The sequence below is a fragment of the Schistocerca gregaria genome, chromosome 3, assembly GCF_023897955.1.
Source record: "Schistocerca gregaria isolate iqSchGreg1 chromosome 3, iqSchGreg1.2, whole genome shotgun sequence".
NCBI classification, from domain to species: Eukaryota; Metazoa; Arthropoda; class Insecta; order Orthoptera; family Acrididae; genus Schistocerca; species Schistocerca gregaria.
In genome coordinates, this window is record NC_064922.1 from 89,293,805 (window position 1) to 89,310,751 (window position 16,947).

At 44.6% G+C, this 16,947-nt stretch overlaps 1 protein-coding gene across 1 annotated transcript in view; it reads right to left on the reverse strand.

The window, feature by feature from the left end:
• LOC126354239 (collagen alpha-1(XVIII) chain-like) overlaps positions 1 to 16,947 on the reverse strand; it is a 504,706-nt gene that overhangs the window by 235,867 nt on the left and 251,892 nt on the right. Inside the window, exon 13 of the mRNA XM_050003737.1 lies at positions 3,094 to 3,243. Within this exon, the coding sequence (XP_049859694.1) occupies positions 3,094 to 3,243 (150 nt within the window). The remainder of the gene's footprint in view (positions 1 to 3,093; positions 3,244 to 16,947) is intronic.

Sequence of the window (16,947 nt, forward strand, 5' to 3'; positions counted from 1 at the left end):
TATTTTGTTTAGTGAAACAAAAGTGACGTCACCTCTAGTACAGGGACGAGGGCAGCGCACGCCACAGGAGAAGTTACGTCACAGTTTCATTAAGTTCTGGATTTGGTCCAGCTACCTCGTCAAACAGAGAACAACGAATTCAAATAAACCTGTGTTATTTACATCAAAATTAAGCACCCAATGACGTTCTTTCACTATTTGTAAAAGCATTTTCCTTTATCAAAACAAGCTGTTAGTGCTCATCACAAACGCCACCGATATTGCTTGCAATCGGCCGCTTCCCTCAACCTTACCACACAGGAGTGACTTGGCAAGCTGTTTCAGTCATTATTTCGAACCTCAGTGTCACGAAAAATGAACTGCTGTGTTTAGGAGCCGTGACATTGATCTTCGTATGTTGACTAAAACATTAAAATAAATAATAATAAACTTGTTTTGGAAAGCTTTTACAGGGAACGGTAGACTACCTTAAAGAATGCACTACATTTTTCATTGTCACAACCAAATTGAGTACAGAACTGATCTGATCTTTCTGAAAATGCCCTGAAAATATTATGCTTTTTACGCAAAATTATGACCGAAGAATGAATATTAACGTGAGTTAACTCCGATTTCAGTGGTATATTCGGAAGTGAGAAGTTTTGGCATAGCGCAGTGCAAACTATAAGAAGAGCTTACACATACATTTATCTCAATACTACATCATACCTCCCAGTTTCCTGACAAAATCTGTCTCTCTGTTCTCTCGTATGGAGAGGACGCGTGATATGGGGTTATAATACCTCGCTTTGTGAACATTAGAATATATTCACAAATCAGCTGCAAACACAGTTATCAGACAATACATATTCACTGATTTATCAAGTGAAAATGCATGGAAAGAATTGGAAGAAAAAAGTAAATGTGATAGTCTGTCATTTTTTCAAATAGATTGAAAATAAAACATCTTTCTTAACCTGAAACAATATTCTGTGTGTTTTTTGCAACGCAAACTCATAATTTATTGGTGAGTGCTAATTTTTAGCTTTTGTTCCGTTGAAAAATATCTAGATTTGTTGATTTTAGCGTCGGTTTTGTTTGTCTTAAATAATTTTTTATCTGTTTCAACAAGTTTGTCTCAAAACTAGCACTACATGTAGCAGCTTCAACGGACAACTCACACAAAAAGACACATAATTTCAGCATAACGTAAAAGACGAAAGAGAGAGAAAATATTATGCAAGGAAAATAAATGGCAACGTCCCTATCTTCTTTTGCTAAGCGTCGACCAAATACTGCGTTGCATTATCAAAGGTCTCTATTATTTTTGGCAAGTTGCGAAAATAGGGGAGGCATATTTAGGGTACGCACCGGGTGTCAAATACCCAAGCTACGCCACTGAGAGTAAATGGTTCTTAGGACTTATCTAAGCAATTTCGCAGTTAGCTTCACACATTCTGTAAAAGAGAAATACTGCACTGAGAAACAAACTGCAGAGAGTGGGCAAAATATACTGGCCCAGAAAATATAACATGCACCTTAAGACAGACAAACCAATCACAAAATATACACGAATTGTGGAACATTTAAATTGGATTGAATGTGTTATGGTGCCAGTTCCGTTTCTGTCTGCGGTGTACGATAACAGATCAGCTGTTGTATTACAGACCGAAACTGTCGTCGGCAGCTGACTGGTGACCGACACAGAGCACAGAAGGATATAGAGCGGCCTTCGGCAGACGCGGGATGTGACAGGTAACCCCGCCTCCCTGGCCACCTACCGTGCTGGGGTCCTGCGCTGCCGTTCTTTCCTTTATGCGAACAGGTATGCAGTCTAGAGCTGTTCGTTGTTCAGTCCAGTTTTGGTTCGGTGTAGAGTCGGAGACGAGTTGTTATTGCGTGAGATTTTGCTGTTGTGCGCGAAAATTTTCCTGCTTTCGAATGGGTATGTGTGTGGCGTACGGTCGTAATAACCGTAAGAAAAAAATAAAGAAAGAAAGAAAATATCGAGAGGAGAAGAATTTCTTTCACCGCTTTCCTAACGATCCAGAACTGAAGGAGAAATGGATTCGAGGGATCAGAAGAGACTACTGGAAACCTTCAACTCACAGCCGTATCTGCAGCTGTCATTTTAGAGAGGAAGACTTCGAGAATTCTTCTCCTTTTCGAAGATATTGAAAAAAGATGCAGTTCCATAGATATTTAGTTCACATCCACCACATCTACAGCCATCAACACCAGCTTCAAAGGTAAGAAGAGTTCTCAAACGTGTTACTTCACCTATTCCATCGTCAGTGGCCGAAAAAGTACCAAAACCTGATTTAACGAAAACTAAAGAAAAACTAGAAAAGACCCAACAAAAACTAAATGAATCTAGAACAAAACTGCGGAATATGAAACTGAAACAAAAGAGACTGCAATTAAAAGTGACTAGTGTAGTAAGGCATAAATGCTGAATTATGCTAGGATTGAAAAAAAAAAAAAAAGCTTTTCCGTTATGATTTCTAGGAAGAGAATGGTGCAGAGAGACAATGAAAAAGAATTGTGCACAACCTATGTGCTTTTTCCGTTATTTCTTTTGTGAATATATTAAACATAACAATAATCTACAGGTAATTTTGGTAACTTATTGCCATGCGAAAGTAATAAAATTAGCAAGCAATTATAGTACGTGTGAAAAAAGTAAGTTTTTCAGTGAAAGTAATGCCATCGAATTTGATTTGTATTTAGGTTTTTTAATCTCGCCGCCTATATTATTTAGATTATTTGTTCATCTCTATGAATACGTTAATAACTAACAACTAGGGATCAGAAAATCAGGTGATATAAGGTAGTAAGCAAAAACATTAGGAAGGAAAGAGGAGCGCGGCGCGGGCTGTGGCCAGCCGGCCAGATAGGTGCCCAGAGGGGCAGGCGAGCACATGCGTGCCGGGCCTCCGCCTTGGCGAAGGCCGCTCTGTATCCTTCTATGCTCTGTGGTGAGCGGCATCTGAGACAGCAGGTATGACTGAGAGCGTGCTCACGCTGATTTTTGCTGTGACAGCCGTCCTGGCAGTTACTTTGTTAATGTGATCCAGGTACAGTGGGAGTGGTCCCCTACTGTGCTGTACTCACCGGCGGCCCAGGTAAGCCCGGAGGTCCTGGGACGGGTATGTACCCGACGCGGCCCTGCGACGTGGACGTGGCACCGGAGGGTCCCGGGGGGCCAGGGGGGCCGGGGGGGCCTGGGGCACCCACGCCGGGCTCGCCCTTCTCGCCCTTCAGCTGAAACACCAACAAATACACACAATTATCTCAACTCTGACGCAGTAGATAAGTGGGTCAAGTACTAAATGTACACCCAGCAGCTGCAAACAATGTTTGTCGAATATCGAGATTGCTGTCACTGTGGGCCTATCTTCTATTCAGAGCCTGTAACACAAATCATTAATTTACATTTACTGCGCCGAAGATGGCCATACAGTGACTGAAATCTGGATCTGCAATAAACATTAAGTGCGATTGATAGCTGTATGCTTTGCTGTCTGAAATAAATACAGTCGCTGGGCACAACTGCTTCCCAAATGAATCAAATCCGATAGTACATGCGTCTTTTCGACCTACACCAGTATCGTTATTCTGGTACGGCGCGCAGCGGAATTTGGATTCCCACCAGACGTCATGGACGTCGAAGACCCATAGAGGTCTCTGCACCATCACGCTGTAAGCCGTGGCGGCGCGAGCCTCCTGGCGGGCTTTCAGTGTGGGGGCGCCACAGTGGAACACGTGGTTGCAGCGGGCAAGAGCGGCGTGCCCGATACAGTACTTAAGTGCCTGCCTGTTGCTCAGCCGCCCCATCCCTGCCCCCTGCCACATCTTCACTGTTGTGTCCCCCCTACCCTCTGTCTCTACACCCTTCATCTCCTTTCCCAAGGTGGTTTCCATCAACTCCCCCTCCTGGATGATGACCTCTATCCATTTATCCCTCCTATCAACTCTGATCCTCACTCCCCCTCCTTTCCCCTGTCCGTTTCCTGGGATGCCTCTCCTCCCCCTTCCATCTTCTTTTTTCCCAACCTCCCCTCTCTCTGCCCCCTTCTCTCCCCTGAGTCCTTTTGCATTTCCCTCCTCTGTCTCTTCTCATTCCCTCTCGCGTCTGCCCAGCCCCTATCCCCCCTTATGAGTCCTCTCCCTCCTTAGTTCCCGCCCACCTTTTTCGTCTTTTCCTCTCCTCCCTCCTTGTTTTTCCCCCTCCTCCAGGTCACCCCCCCCCCCAATCTGCCTTTGGCTCGGGAGTGTCATCTTTGTGCCGCCATTTTCGTGCAGTGTTTTACAGTGAGTGTTCCGTGATGTGTCTCTTGGGAAGTGTTGCGAACGGCCATCATACTGTCACTGGGTGTGATTTTTTTATCTCTTGCGAACAGAAACCAGACTGTCGCCATGTTTTTTAATTGTGTGTCTACTATGTTACGTGTCTGATTCCTGTGTCTTTTATTAACAATGCCAACCCCTTTTGCTTTCTGTTTTAACTTTCCGCATTTTTCCGCCATTTTACACTTTAAGTCACCGTTTTATCGCCTGTTTTCCTTGTTTCTTTTCTTCTTCCGCTTTTAAAAAAGTCTGTAGGCTGTACTACCCTGCTGCCAGCCCATCCCCTTCGGGGGAAATTGAAAATCAATAAAGAAAAAAAATGCTCATCCGCCAGTCAAGCCTAGTGTGCGTCTCAGGACACATCGCCTCAGACAGCGTGTTGACTTTCATGTTTCTGTACGAGTGGACGTGTTTGTCTTGTTTGGTTCGTGACTCTGTTGCTTATTCTTGTTTTGTGTTGTAACATCCTCCTTAGGTCGTGTCCGTCCTCTCCGTTGTGTTGTTGTTGGCGGACCGCTCTGCGGGTCCTGCCGCGTTTCCGTCACTATTATCCCGCGCCGTTACAACAATTATCATTATTATGACTTTGAAATCCACAGCTGTACAAGCTCCCCATGTCAATTTGCCACAAATAGAAGTTTTCTGATGGAAGTACAGCGGGTCTCAAATGTTTCACTACAACTTCAATGCGTTATGGCATCCAAAATAATTAAGATATTCACTCACGTTTAGCTTAAGTGGCAGAAAAACTGACAAAATTTTTTGTGTGTGTGTTCCTGATTGTCGAGAGTGAAGCGTAATGACAACGATTCAAGAATAGATTATGTGTGGAAATCCGAGCACGATTCACGGCCAGACCCAAACGTCCACATGTCGTCAACCATGACTCTCCAATCTGTACTCGTGCATCCACTACGTATATTTCTGCATAGGGGAACAGATTTGCGCCGGCCGCTGTGGCCGAGAGGTTCTAGGCGCTTCAGTCCAGAACCGCGCTAATACTAGGGTCGCATGTTCCAATCCTGCCTCAGGCATGGATATGTGTGATGTCCTTAAGTTAGTTGGGTTTAAGTAGTTCTAAGCAATAGTGCTTAGAACCATTTAAACCACTTTGAACCGATTTTCAAGTAAGGCACTCAGACGAGGGGTTCGGTTGCCCTAAGATAGAGGAGAGCAAGGAGTGTGCTTTTGTGGCCTGTAGCCTTTTTCTGCCAACTAGTCAAGGACAGATTTGTGTCAGTTAGGTACAGTGTCTATAATCCGTTCACCATAAGAATAAACGTGATATAAACATTGCAGTATGTATTCTTCTGCATTTGCTGGAGCCCCATTAGATTTCCGTTTCACTTGGGACTGCATCCAAGCTGTCGCGAGTACTGTAAAGTATGATAATAAGGGTACGTTACGCGCACATCGACTTAGCGATAGTACGGGACAACAGCTTTACCGGCGCATTTAACGTGGACAGCATTGGCCGGTCACTTGGTACAGCTAGCCTGCAGTGACGTTGCCAGCTGCAGTTCACACGTAAAAAGAGGCTAGCAGAGGAGCAACACAGATTCGAATGTCATTTAATTTTTAAGCAGAATGAAACAATGCACTGGAAATCTCCCCCAATACGCTCCTTAGACGACTACACAAAAACCGAAACACGTTATCGTTTTTAGCTAACGTACTATTGTGATAAAAACAAGAGCGATGAAAATTCCTGACTTAACCACAGGGTACTTTTTCTGCATACGCTGTGTGTAACGTAAGAGAATATTGAAGCATTTTACCGTATAGTTAAATGCTGAAGCCAATGAAGGTATTACAATCAGTCGTCCGGCAATCACATAGCTCCTTCCTTATCCGAATCCGAGAAATACATTTAAGTTCTTGAAGTGTCACCTGCTACGTTGATAATTAGCCATCAACAACAGAATCCACGAAGCTAACCAGGCGCAGCATTTTGTCTTCTTCCTTTATGACGAGCCGTTCTATATCCCGCCATCGTTCGGCAGTTACGTGTGGAAAAACTGCGTGCGTTAGTTCCAGTACGAATGTCAGCGTAAACAGTCTTGCTACTTCACGGGCCAAATCCCATAGCTTTGCTACAGATAAGTTCTGTTTGGTTCATATTGTAGCGGTACAGTAGCAAACGTAAAAATTCAGCATTTGTATGATGTGCTCGATGCTGTGAAATGATTGTTTCTCATGTTTCTAAAATACTTGTCTACCTCTGAGGTATAAAACGACAGACACAGTCCAAATAAAGAGGATTTGGTTTCTCAGTTTTGCCTTAAAAATTAAATTGTTGTGTTTTCCGAATTCAAACAACTTTTATGAAACTTCCTGACAGATTAAAACTGTGTGCCGGACAGGGACTTGAACTCGGGACCTTTGCCTTTCGCGGGCAAGTGCTCTACCAACTTTTTTTTTTCAGTTTTGTTCGTTGTTGGTCGTTGGGTTTGGTCGTTGAGGACGTCACATGACATTCGTTTAAGTTCGTTTGTTGATCCTTCCACTCAGTTTTTTTATTACAGAGGCCACCCAGTTCTCCGACCGACCACGCTGAGCTACCGTGGCGGCTACCAACCGAGCTACCCAAGCACGACTCACCACCCGTCCTCACAGCTTCAGTTCTGCCAGTTCTTCATCCATGCGTGCTAGTTCTGCAAGGTTCGCATAAGAGCTTCTGTGAAGTTTGGGAGGCAGGAGACGAGGTACTGGCAGAAGTCAAGCTGTGAGGACGGGGCGTGAGTCGTGCTTGGGTAACTCAGTTCGTAAAGCACTTGCCCGCGAGTTCGAGTCTCGGCCCGGCACACAATTTTAATCAGTCAGGAAGTTTCATATCCGCGCACACTGCGCTGCAGAGTGAAAATCTCATTCTGGAAACTTTTATGAAGTCTTTCATAAAACATCGATAATTAAGAATTTGTGTTTGAAATTAAAACAGAAAATTCGCGTGTGTTTAATAATTGCGAGATAAAGGTATTTCAAATTGAACGAGATCAAAAAGACACTAAAGAGATTTGAATCAGCGCACGGAAAACCTGCATTTAGTTTATATTCCACTACGCTACCGACTGCGTTACACATTCAATCAAGTTCTGATAATAAACTGTAATATACAAACGATGGGAAAACTTCAAAGCCGATTATCTCCGTAAATTTATGAAAAACACTAAGGACAGCCTATTTCTCGACACTTATTACATGTTCACTACGGGACAGAAAGCAGTCTCAGCCATTTTCATACGGCACATGAACAGCGTAACGATCAAAGCACAACGCTGCAGATGCTGTGACTGTGCACGGTTTTTTAAATAAAAATTACGTAGCTAAAGCGTGATTAAGGAAAACTTTGATGGCTGTTAATAAATTTAAATGCCTTAAAGTTTCATTTAACGTAACTTAGTAATAAACATCTAATACATAAGTAGGACCGACTTCCTAGAGCGCAACAACACCAGTGTACGTGTGCTACAGCTTCTGACTAATCATCGCGTTTGCGTTTGTTTACATAATGTTTATTATTATGGTGAACGGATTATAGTGATTCCGCCTTGTAAGAACGTTTCATGGCAGGCACAGATCGGATGGCGTGGCCGTAAGTTCAGAATCGTGGTTTAACTATTATTCTTCTTACAAACTGTGAATGTGCGGTTTTGCACCTCGTCGTGAGATTTCTGTGAATCTTCGCATTGTGATTATTACGCTGTGAGCGTGGTGTGCTTGCTGTGACTTAAGTCTTATGTATGTTTGAAACTGCACCTTACATTACATAGTCCGCTGCACAGCACCTAGTTGAACAAGTGCTATTGTTATTGCCAGTGAATTGGTTTTCCTCCAGTCCGTACGTATGTCGTAACTCGTACGCCTTAACTGTACCAAGTTGATATTCAGCGAGTAATACAATGATACTGTCGAGCTTCTAATAATTATAAAGGCCTCCTTGAGGAACAAATGGAGGACAGGTACTCTTGTCAGCAAAAGCTGTACAGCGTTTTCTACAGGGCGTTCAAGACACAGCCAGCCTCTGGGCTCCCACGTGAGTTGGTACGCTCCACAGTGCTGTCTAGGCACGTCTGGAAGGGCTCCACACTGTCTGACCCAACCAACGAACGGTATCGTGCTCACTGTGTGGAGATCCACTTGCGGACCGCCAGCCCGTAAACTTACGCTTGCTCCCCAAGGGGAGACATCGTGGCAGGATGCCCAGCAACACTGTAGAGGTAATATTGCTAACATGGCTTCCCATCCGCAATTTGTTCCTCACGACAACGTTTCTATTGACTCAAGGTTTTCCGCTACAATCTGTGTAACGCCGTTCTATCGGAAAACAGAACCATTTGGTCAGACACACGTGCAGCCCATTATTACAGTGACTTCACATAATATTATGGCAATGACGTACCGTTGTTGGAAGATGGGTTCCTACTGCTCTAGCCACCGAGGAGCTTCTGTACGTCATTACTAAAAGAGATAATGCTCGCTGATGCAAAGGAGAGTAAAGCAAACTAACAGACGATTATATTATGGACAAGTTCGCGGAGTATATGTCGTATTCCAGTCTCGCTAGCACGGAATATGAATAACTGCAATCTTTTTATTTATTTATTTGCTTTATTAAGAAATCGCCAACGGCCTTACCGTAGTAGTAACACCGGTTCCCGTCATATCACCGAAGTTAAGCGCTGTTGAGTTGGGCTAGCACTTGGACGGGTGACCATCCGGTGTACTGAGCGCAGTTAGCAAGCGGGGTGCACTCCGCCTTTGTGAGGCAAACTAAGGAGCCACTTGATTGGTAAGTAGCGGTCCCGGTGTCGTAAACTGACGTACGGCCGGGAGAGCGGTGTGCTGACCACTTGCCCCTCCATATCCGCAAACAGTGACGCCTGTGGGCTGAGGATGACAAGGCTGCCGGTCGGTACCGTGGGCCTTTCAGGGCTTGTTCGGACGGAGTTTAGTTTTTTTATTAAGGAATTTATCTTTTTCACTGCGTTACTATGCCCTATGTCGGCCTCCGTTGCGAGGAAGTCAAAGTGACTGCCTACCATGCAGGGGAACCGAGTGCCATCGCCGGTACTGCCAGAGATGTTTCCGTGGTGGGAGTACCCGTGGGAAGTATATTGTGGAGCTACTCGAACGATTACTTGCGGTTCCAACATCAAGAAACCCGACAACGACGAGGAAGACGGTGTGCTGAAAACATGCCTCTCCATACTGCATCTGATGACGCCACTGGCGGTGGATGACATGGCGGTCGATCGTGTCAGACTGACTCGTCGATGACCAGAACGCGTAACTTTTTTACGTTTACTTACCACGAGCTATGTTTTTGAGTGAAGCGTGCTAACCACCGTATGCAACCCACGGTAGACATCTTGTAGTTCGCTGTTGATCTTCTTCAAAGACATCACTGCATTTTACCAGTTTTCTTGCTGTTGTTGCTGCCAGAATGTGAGGTTCTACTTCAGGAACGGCCTCCGAATTGTTGAGTTCACTAACATGGAAAGCAAGGATAAGTGCAGTGGAAGAGATTTTTGTCGCATTTGCTAAAATCTGTTTCCGAACAGGAGACATCGATTCAGTGTTTCTGTTAATTTGAAGACGCCGTGAGAGGTTTGGTAATCAGCATCAACCGGCGCGAGTACTGAAGCCTGAGCTACACATAAAGGTCACGAAACTCTTGCAAAAGCGTAGCTGGACTAATTCCATGAGCTACTCTGGCCGAATTCCGCAATGGTTTCGCCCCCCTCCGCATCCTCCCCGCACACACACACACACACACACACAGAGAGAGAGAGAGAGAGAGAGAGAGAGAGAGAGAGAAAGAGAAAGAGAGAGAGAGAGAGAGAGAGAGAGAGAGAGAGAAAGGGGGAAGGGAGAGAAATTGAGAGATGGAAACGTTTTATTTACAAGTTTGTGCATTGTACTTTTTTTAACAGTACCAAAGACCAAATATCAGATTCCAAGAATCCAGTTTCCTGCTACCTCTTTGGTTAGGAGGATTTCCTTGAAAATCTGGGCCAGGATGGTTCTTGATAATCTTGTAGGAATTTTTCTCTCACCAACAGTAACAGGGCTTATAACGGATACCTGCCTTAATCTAGTTTACATGGTGAAACTACGTTGCAAAACTAAGTTTAGGAACCATACTCCCAGCCATTGCCCATGTGTGGTCCTCAGCAGCAAAAACCATTCGCGAAATCGGTCTCTTTCGCAGCATTCCATCTTTTACGACAGGAACCACGGAGGTTTTTTCTCAGCGGCCGCGCCCGGGCACGAGTGCCAGTGCGCTCAGCCTCTCTTTACATTTCCCCACCACCATGTCATGCTGGCTCAGAATGAGGGCGGGGAAGAGGGGAAAACTGCGAATGCGCCACATATAAATGGCGTTGAAGTCACACTACGCACGTCACGGGTTTATATTTCACATTTCTCAGCAACGTAGCTCACATGCAAAACAAAATTCCGTATTATCTGGTGCCGACTTTCGGCATACGGAGGGAGGCAGAAAATTTCTCAGGGTTTCACACTCCAGTTGCCATCTAATCGTGACATACTTAGTTTCATAATAGAAAAAGTATTTCACACAAATATGCAGCTCAAAGTATTGTAACAGTTTTACAACCTCATTACGGAAACGTGGAAACTACTTGAGGAAAGCACTGTAGACGTCCTGGCCTGTTTTAACATATAAGGATTTGTCATTAAAACGTCAATTACCTTGCACGCCAGTCAGCTACATCTGCACGTCCTCAGGCGCACTTTCAACTGAAACGGCAAACCATCTTAAAATAGCTTGACAAAAGGCGTATAACTGACAGTGTCTTCAAAATATTTACGGAACTGCCGTTGCAATTCCATCAAAGCCAGTGAATTCCTGAAACTTTGCATTTCCTTTAATGACAGTGGACGTAGGGAAATGACCTTTGTCAAATTGTGTCCCTTCTACATTGCGATTTCCTTTTTAAATGCATCCCCATCAAACCAGAAAGAAGTTACCTAGCAGTGTCTCACTGTGGGTAGTGTGCAGTCCAGTCCAGTTAAAATGTGAAGCCTGCAGTCCATTTCGGATGTTTTCATTTTTGATTGTGCTCCCCTTTTCCCTCCATTAATTCTACAGTAGCCAGTTTTAAATAGAAAAATCATTCCAGGCATGCCTCTGACTTAACCTACGTACTTTACAGTAAAATATGAAGTCTCCATGCTCTTCGTTCAGTTCCATTGAAAAGTGTTGCAACTAACAATGGAATAACGCGTGCGACTTCACAATTTTTACAGTTTGTACCACCAATTTCTTCACGTGCTCCAGGCCTGCAAATTAAGCAGAAAGGGGACTTCTTCTTTCATTGTCAACGAAATCTTTAAATTCTATCGTTTCATAGCAAATACATTGATCGGCCAGAGCATTATGACCACAGATCTACTATCGATATAAACCAAGGTATAGCAGCGTCACATTGTGAGGAATGGTAGTTAGTCAGACACATGTACAGTGAATGCAGTATCAAAAACTGGAAATGTTGTGTGGCTAAGGCCTCCTGTTGGGTAGGCCGGTAGCCTCGTTCAAGTCTTTTGAGCTGACGCCACTTCGGCGACTTGTGTGTCGATGTGGATGAGATGATGATGAACACAACACAACACCCAGTCCCTGAGCAGAGAATATCTCTGAGCAGGCCAGGTATCGATACAGGGCCCATTGGCATGACAATTTGTCGCACTGATCACTCAGCTACCCGGGCGGACATGCAGTATCAATGAGCGTGCTGTCCGTGTGTAGAATGAGAAAGGCGCGCCATCTATCTGAGTTTGACGGAAGGCATATCGTGATGGCCAGGAGGCTCGACAAGAGCATTTAGGAAACAACACAATTTGTCAAGTGTTGGAGGAGTGCTGTGGTGAATGTCTTCAACACATGGAGAAACCAAGGTGATTCAAATGGTTAAAATGGCTCTGAGCACTATGGGACTCAACTGCTGTGGTCATCAGTCCCCTAGAACTTAGAACTACTTAAACCTAACTAACCTAAGGACATCACACACATCCATGCCCGAGGCAGGATTCGAACCTGCGACCGTAGCAGTCGCACGGTTCCGGACTGCGCACCTAGAACCGCGAGACCACCGCGGCCGGCAAACCAAGGTGAAACTACGTCCAAATGTCGCGGTCTTGGGAGGCCACCCCTTAATACAGATGTCGGACGTCGTGGAGTGTTCACACTGTTAAAACAGGACAGGCGGCGAACTGTGCCGCAACTAACGTCAGAGTTCAATGCTGGGCAGAGTACAAGTGTGTCTGAACACACGTTGTTATTGTGGTCTTCAGTCCTGAGACTGTTTCGATGCAGCTGTCCATCCTACTCTATTCTGTGCAAGCATCTTCATTTCCCAGTACCTACTGCAACGTACATCCTTCTGAATCTGCTTGGCGTATTCATCTCTTGGTCTCCCTCTACGATTTTTACCCTTCACGCTGCCCTCCAGTACTAAATTGGTGATCAAAAAAATGGTTCAAATGGCTCTGAGCACTACGGGACTTAACATCTAAGGTCATCAGTCCCCTAGAACTTAGAACTACTTAAACCTACCTAACCTAAGGACGTCACACAGATCCATCCCCGAGGCAGGATTCGAACCTGCGACCGTAGCGGTCGTGAGATTCCAGACTGTAGCGGCTAGAATCGCACGCCACTCCGACCGACAATTGGTGATCGCTTGATGATGTCCTACCAATCGATCCCTTCTTCTAGTCAAGTTGCGCAAAAACCTTCTCCCCAATCCTATTCAATACCTGCCCATTAGTTATGTGATCTGCTCATGTAATCTTCAGCCTTGTTTTGTAGTACCACATTTCGTAAGCTTCTATTCTCTTCTTGTCTAAACTATTTATCGTCCATGTTTCGCTTCCCTACATGGCTACACTCCATACAAATACTTTCAGAAACGACTTCCTGACACTTAAATCTATACTCGAGGTTAACAAATTTCTCTTTTTCAGCAACGCTTTCCCTGCCATTGCCAGTCTACATTTTATATCCTCTCTACTTCGACGATCGTCAGTTATTTTGCTCCCCCAATAGCAAAACTCCTTTACTACTTTAAGTGTCTAATTTGTAATATAATTCCCTGAGCATCACCCGACGTAATTCGAGTACATTCGATTATCCTCTTTTTGCTTTTGTTGATGTTCATCTTATATCCTCCTTTCAAGACACTATCCATTCCGTTCAACTGCTCTTCGAAGTCCTTTGCTTTCTGTGACAGAATTACAATGTCATCGGCAAACCTAAAAGTTTTTATTCCTTCTCCATCAGTATTAAATTTTCGTCTCCCTTCACTATACGAATAATTTCTTTTATTTGCTCATACATTTCTTCAAGTTCTTCGTCATCTGCAGAGCTATTTGACATACAAACTTGTATGTATTTATAAACCTGTATTCACCTGACCAAAAGTCTTGTTACTCCTGCCACCGAACCTCATTTATTCCCACTATATCTAACTCTAGCCTATTTGCACGATTAAGGGATCTGACATTCGACGCTCCGATCCGTAGAACGCCAGTTTTCTTTCTCCTGATAACGACATCCTCTTGAGTAGTCCCCGCCCGGAGGTCCGAATATGGTACTATTTTACCTCCGGAATATTTTACCCAAGAGGACGCCATCATCATTTAATCATACAGAAAAGCTGCATGCCCTCGCGATGAATTACGGCCGTAGGTCCCCTTGCTTTCAGCCGTTCGCAGTACCAGCACAGCAAGGCCGTTTTCGTTAGTGTTACAAGGCCAGATCTATCAATCATCCAGACTGTTGCCCTTCCAACTACTGAAAAGGCTGCTGCCCCTCTTCAGGAACCACACGTTTGTCTTGCCTCTCAGCAGATACCACTCTTTTGTGGTTGCACCTACGGTACGGCTATCTGTATCGCTGAGGCCCGCAGGCCTCCCCACCAACGGCAAGGTCCATGGCTCATGGGGGGTTCTGAACACACAGTGCATCGAATACTGCTAACGATGGGCCTCCGCAGCCGACAACCCATGCATGTGCCGATGTTAAACCCTCAACATCGGCAACTACGACTGAAATGGGCACGTGACCATCGGCACCGGTCGTTGGAGCAGTGGCATAGCGTTGCACGGTCTGATGAATCCCGGTACGTTCTTCATCGCGCCGACGGAGGGGAGCGAGTCAGTCGTTTTCCCGGGAGCAGCTCCTTGACAGCTGTGCTGCGGGATGCAGGCAAGTTGGCGGCGGCTACATCATGCTGTGGGCGACATTCATTGGGCGTCCATGGGTCCAGTGGAGCTCGTGCCAGGCACCATGTCGGTCAAGGAGTGTTACACATTGGTTGCAGACCACGAGACCACCTTCATGGCGATCATGTTTCCCGACGGCAATGGCATTTTTCAGCAAAATACTGCGCCATGACACAAGGCCAGGAATGTGATGGAGTGATTCGAGGAACACACATGAGTGTTTCAATTTATATGCTGGCCACACTTGAGGGAATGTTATATACGAAGTGTGATTAGAAAGTTTTAAGAATGGGCTCGTAATTGTACAATGGTGGTACTAACATGCACTGAGATGCACCTCCTTCAAAATAGTCCCCTTCTGACTGAACACACTGGTTACAACGGTGTTTCCACTTTTGGCAGCATTCCTGAAAACTTTTTTCCTGAAGTGTGTTAAGGACGCTCTCCGTATTTGCCTCGAAGTCTTCAGTCGAGTGAAATCGCTTCCCTTTCAGTGGAAATTTCAGTTTAGGAAACAGGTAAAAGTTCGCAGGGGCCAAATCAGTGGAATATGGTTGTTTTGAAAGCACAGGAATTTTGAATTTGGTCAAAAATTCAATGATGGGGAAGGCACGATGAGCTGGAGCATTGTCATGGTGTAGCAACCAACTCCTGTCTTTCCTTTTCTTCTGCACCTTTTCGCGCAAACGCTCAAGGACACATTTTTAGTGTTCCTGGTTAACGGTCTGTCCTTTAGTGTAAAATTCATGATGCACAATACCGGTAGAATCGAAAAAATCACCAACATTGTCTTCACCTTCGACCGATTTCGCCGTGCTTTTTTCGGTCGTGGTTAACTTGGAGTCTTCCACAGCGAAGACTGTACTTTGGTTTCAGGATCAGGTACGCAAGATTTTTCACCTATAATTAACCTATTCAACAAATCTGGGTCATTTTTAGTCAGATTAATCAGTTCTTGGCACACTCCAATTCACTTGACGACACTATTGGAATGAATTTTGCGGACACTCGAAGCATGTTCTGATCTCCAGTTAAAATTGACTGAACTGCATAAAAACTTAAATTAAGTTCATCAGCCATATGCCTAATTGTAAGATTGAGAACGCAAATAGTCGCGAACTTTCACAACACTTTCATTCGTTTTTGAGGTGGAAGGACGGCCGGACCGTGGTTCATCTTCAAACGATTCGCGGCCATTATTATGTTCAAGCAGACAAAAAAATTTGACTGGCTCATACAATTATCTCCAAAAGCTGTTTTAATAGTTCTTAAGTCTCAGAGGCTGATTTCCCGGTTTTAAAACAAAATTTCACACAAACTCGTTGCTCCGTTTTTACTTCTATTTTCATGCAGATAGAATCCGGCAACAAGCCCTAACAGACCCGCTCTCAACCAACTGCCACAACAAACTGAATAAAAGAAACGCAGTTTCCTGTCAGAGGGCGTTAAAGGACAAGGCAATGACTCACTCCCCACCCTCCGTGTATCTGCTCGCCAAACCAGTAGGCAGTAGCGGATCCCTTCATAAAACTTTCCAATCACACCTCGTAGAAGGTCAGCCCATGTTCAATGGTCAGAGAGTTGGCGCATCCTCTCCCATCCGTTTTTTATATTTTTTTGGTCGATGGTTGGAAGGAATGGCGTAGTGAAGAGTGTGTTGCAGAAGGTTCCTATTGCAATCTGTGAAGAGTTGACTGCTGGAATCAGTGATGTGTTTCACAATATGATGCAGATTAAAGCCACACTTTATAGTGTTCGGCGGTAATTTTTGAAACGTTACTTTTTGGAGTTTGCCGGTCCTTACCTACAGTGGCCTGTAGGATATTGACTCATGTTTACTAGGACTGTTGATATTTTTTAAATTAACGAGAATTCCATATATCGTTATTTAAAAAGTATCATTACCGACCAGGTATGTACTGAAATAGTTATCGATACATCGATATATCGACGGAGAAAATGTCAATGTACCAGTCAAATACATATACACATCGGCTGCACATTGTAAATATACCGTCATTTTAGAGCTGTATATTTAACTATTGTGTACATCAACAGGCTCATCCCCATTGGACCAAGAATTGAAAGGAAAACGATGCATGTTCACGCTTGGAGATAACCACTTTGCGAACAACGGTAACTGCAGTTAAGTGCGACAGCAAATAGTGTCCGTTGGATCCGTCGTTCGGTTTCGTCACATATCGGATTTGTCTCGAACTTCATGTCGACTTCCCTGTTTTTCCATTTCTGCAAACGTGAGAGATCTGGCAATAGTAGTACCAAAACTGCGTGGTGAAGTCAAAGGTTTGAGTGTCTGTTGGTAGCCCCGGGCGCTGATTACTTCAGCATTTCCTCTCACACGTCTCTGCC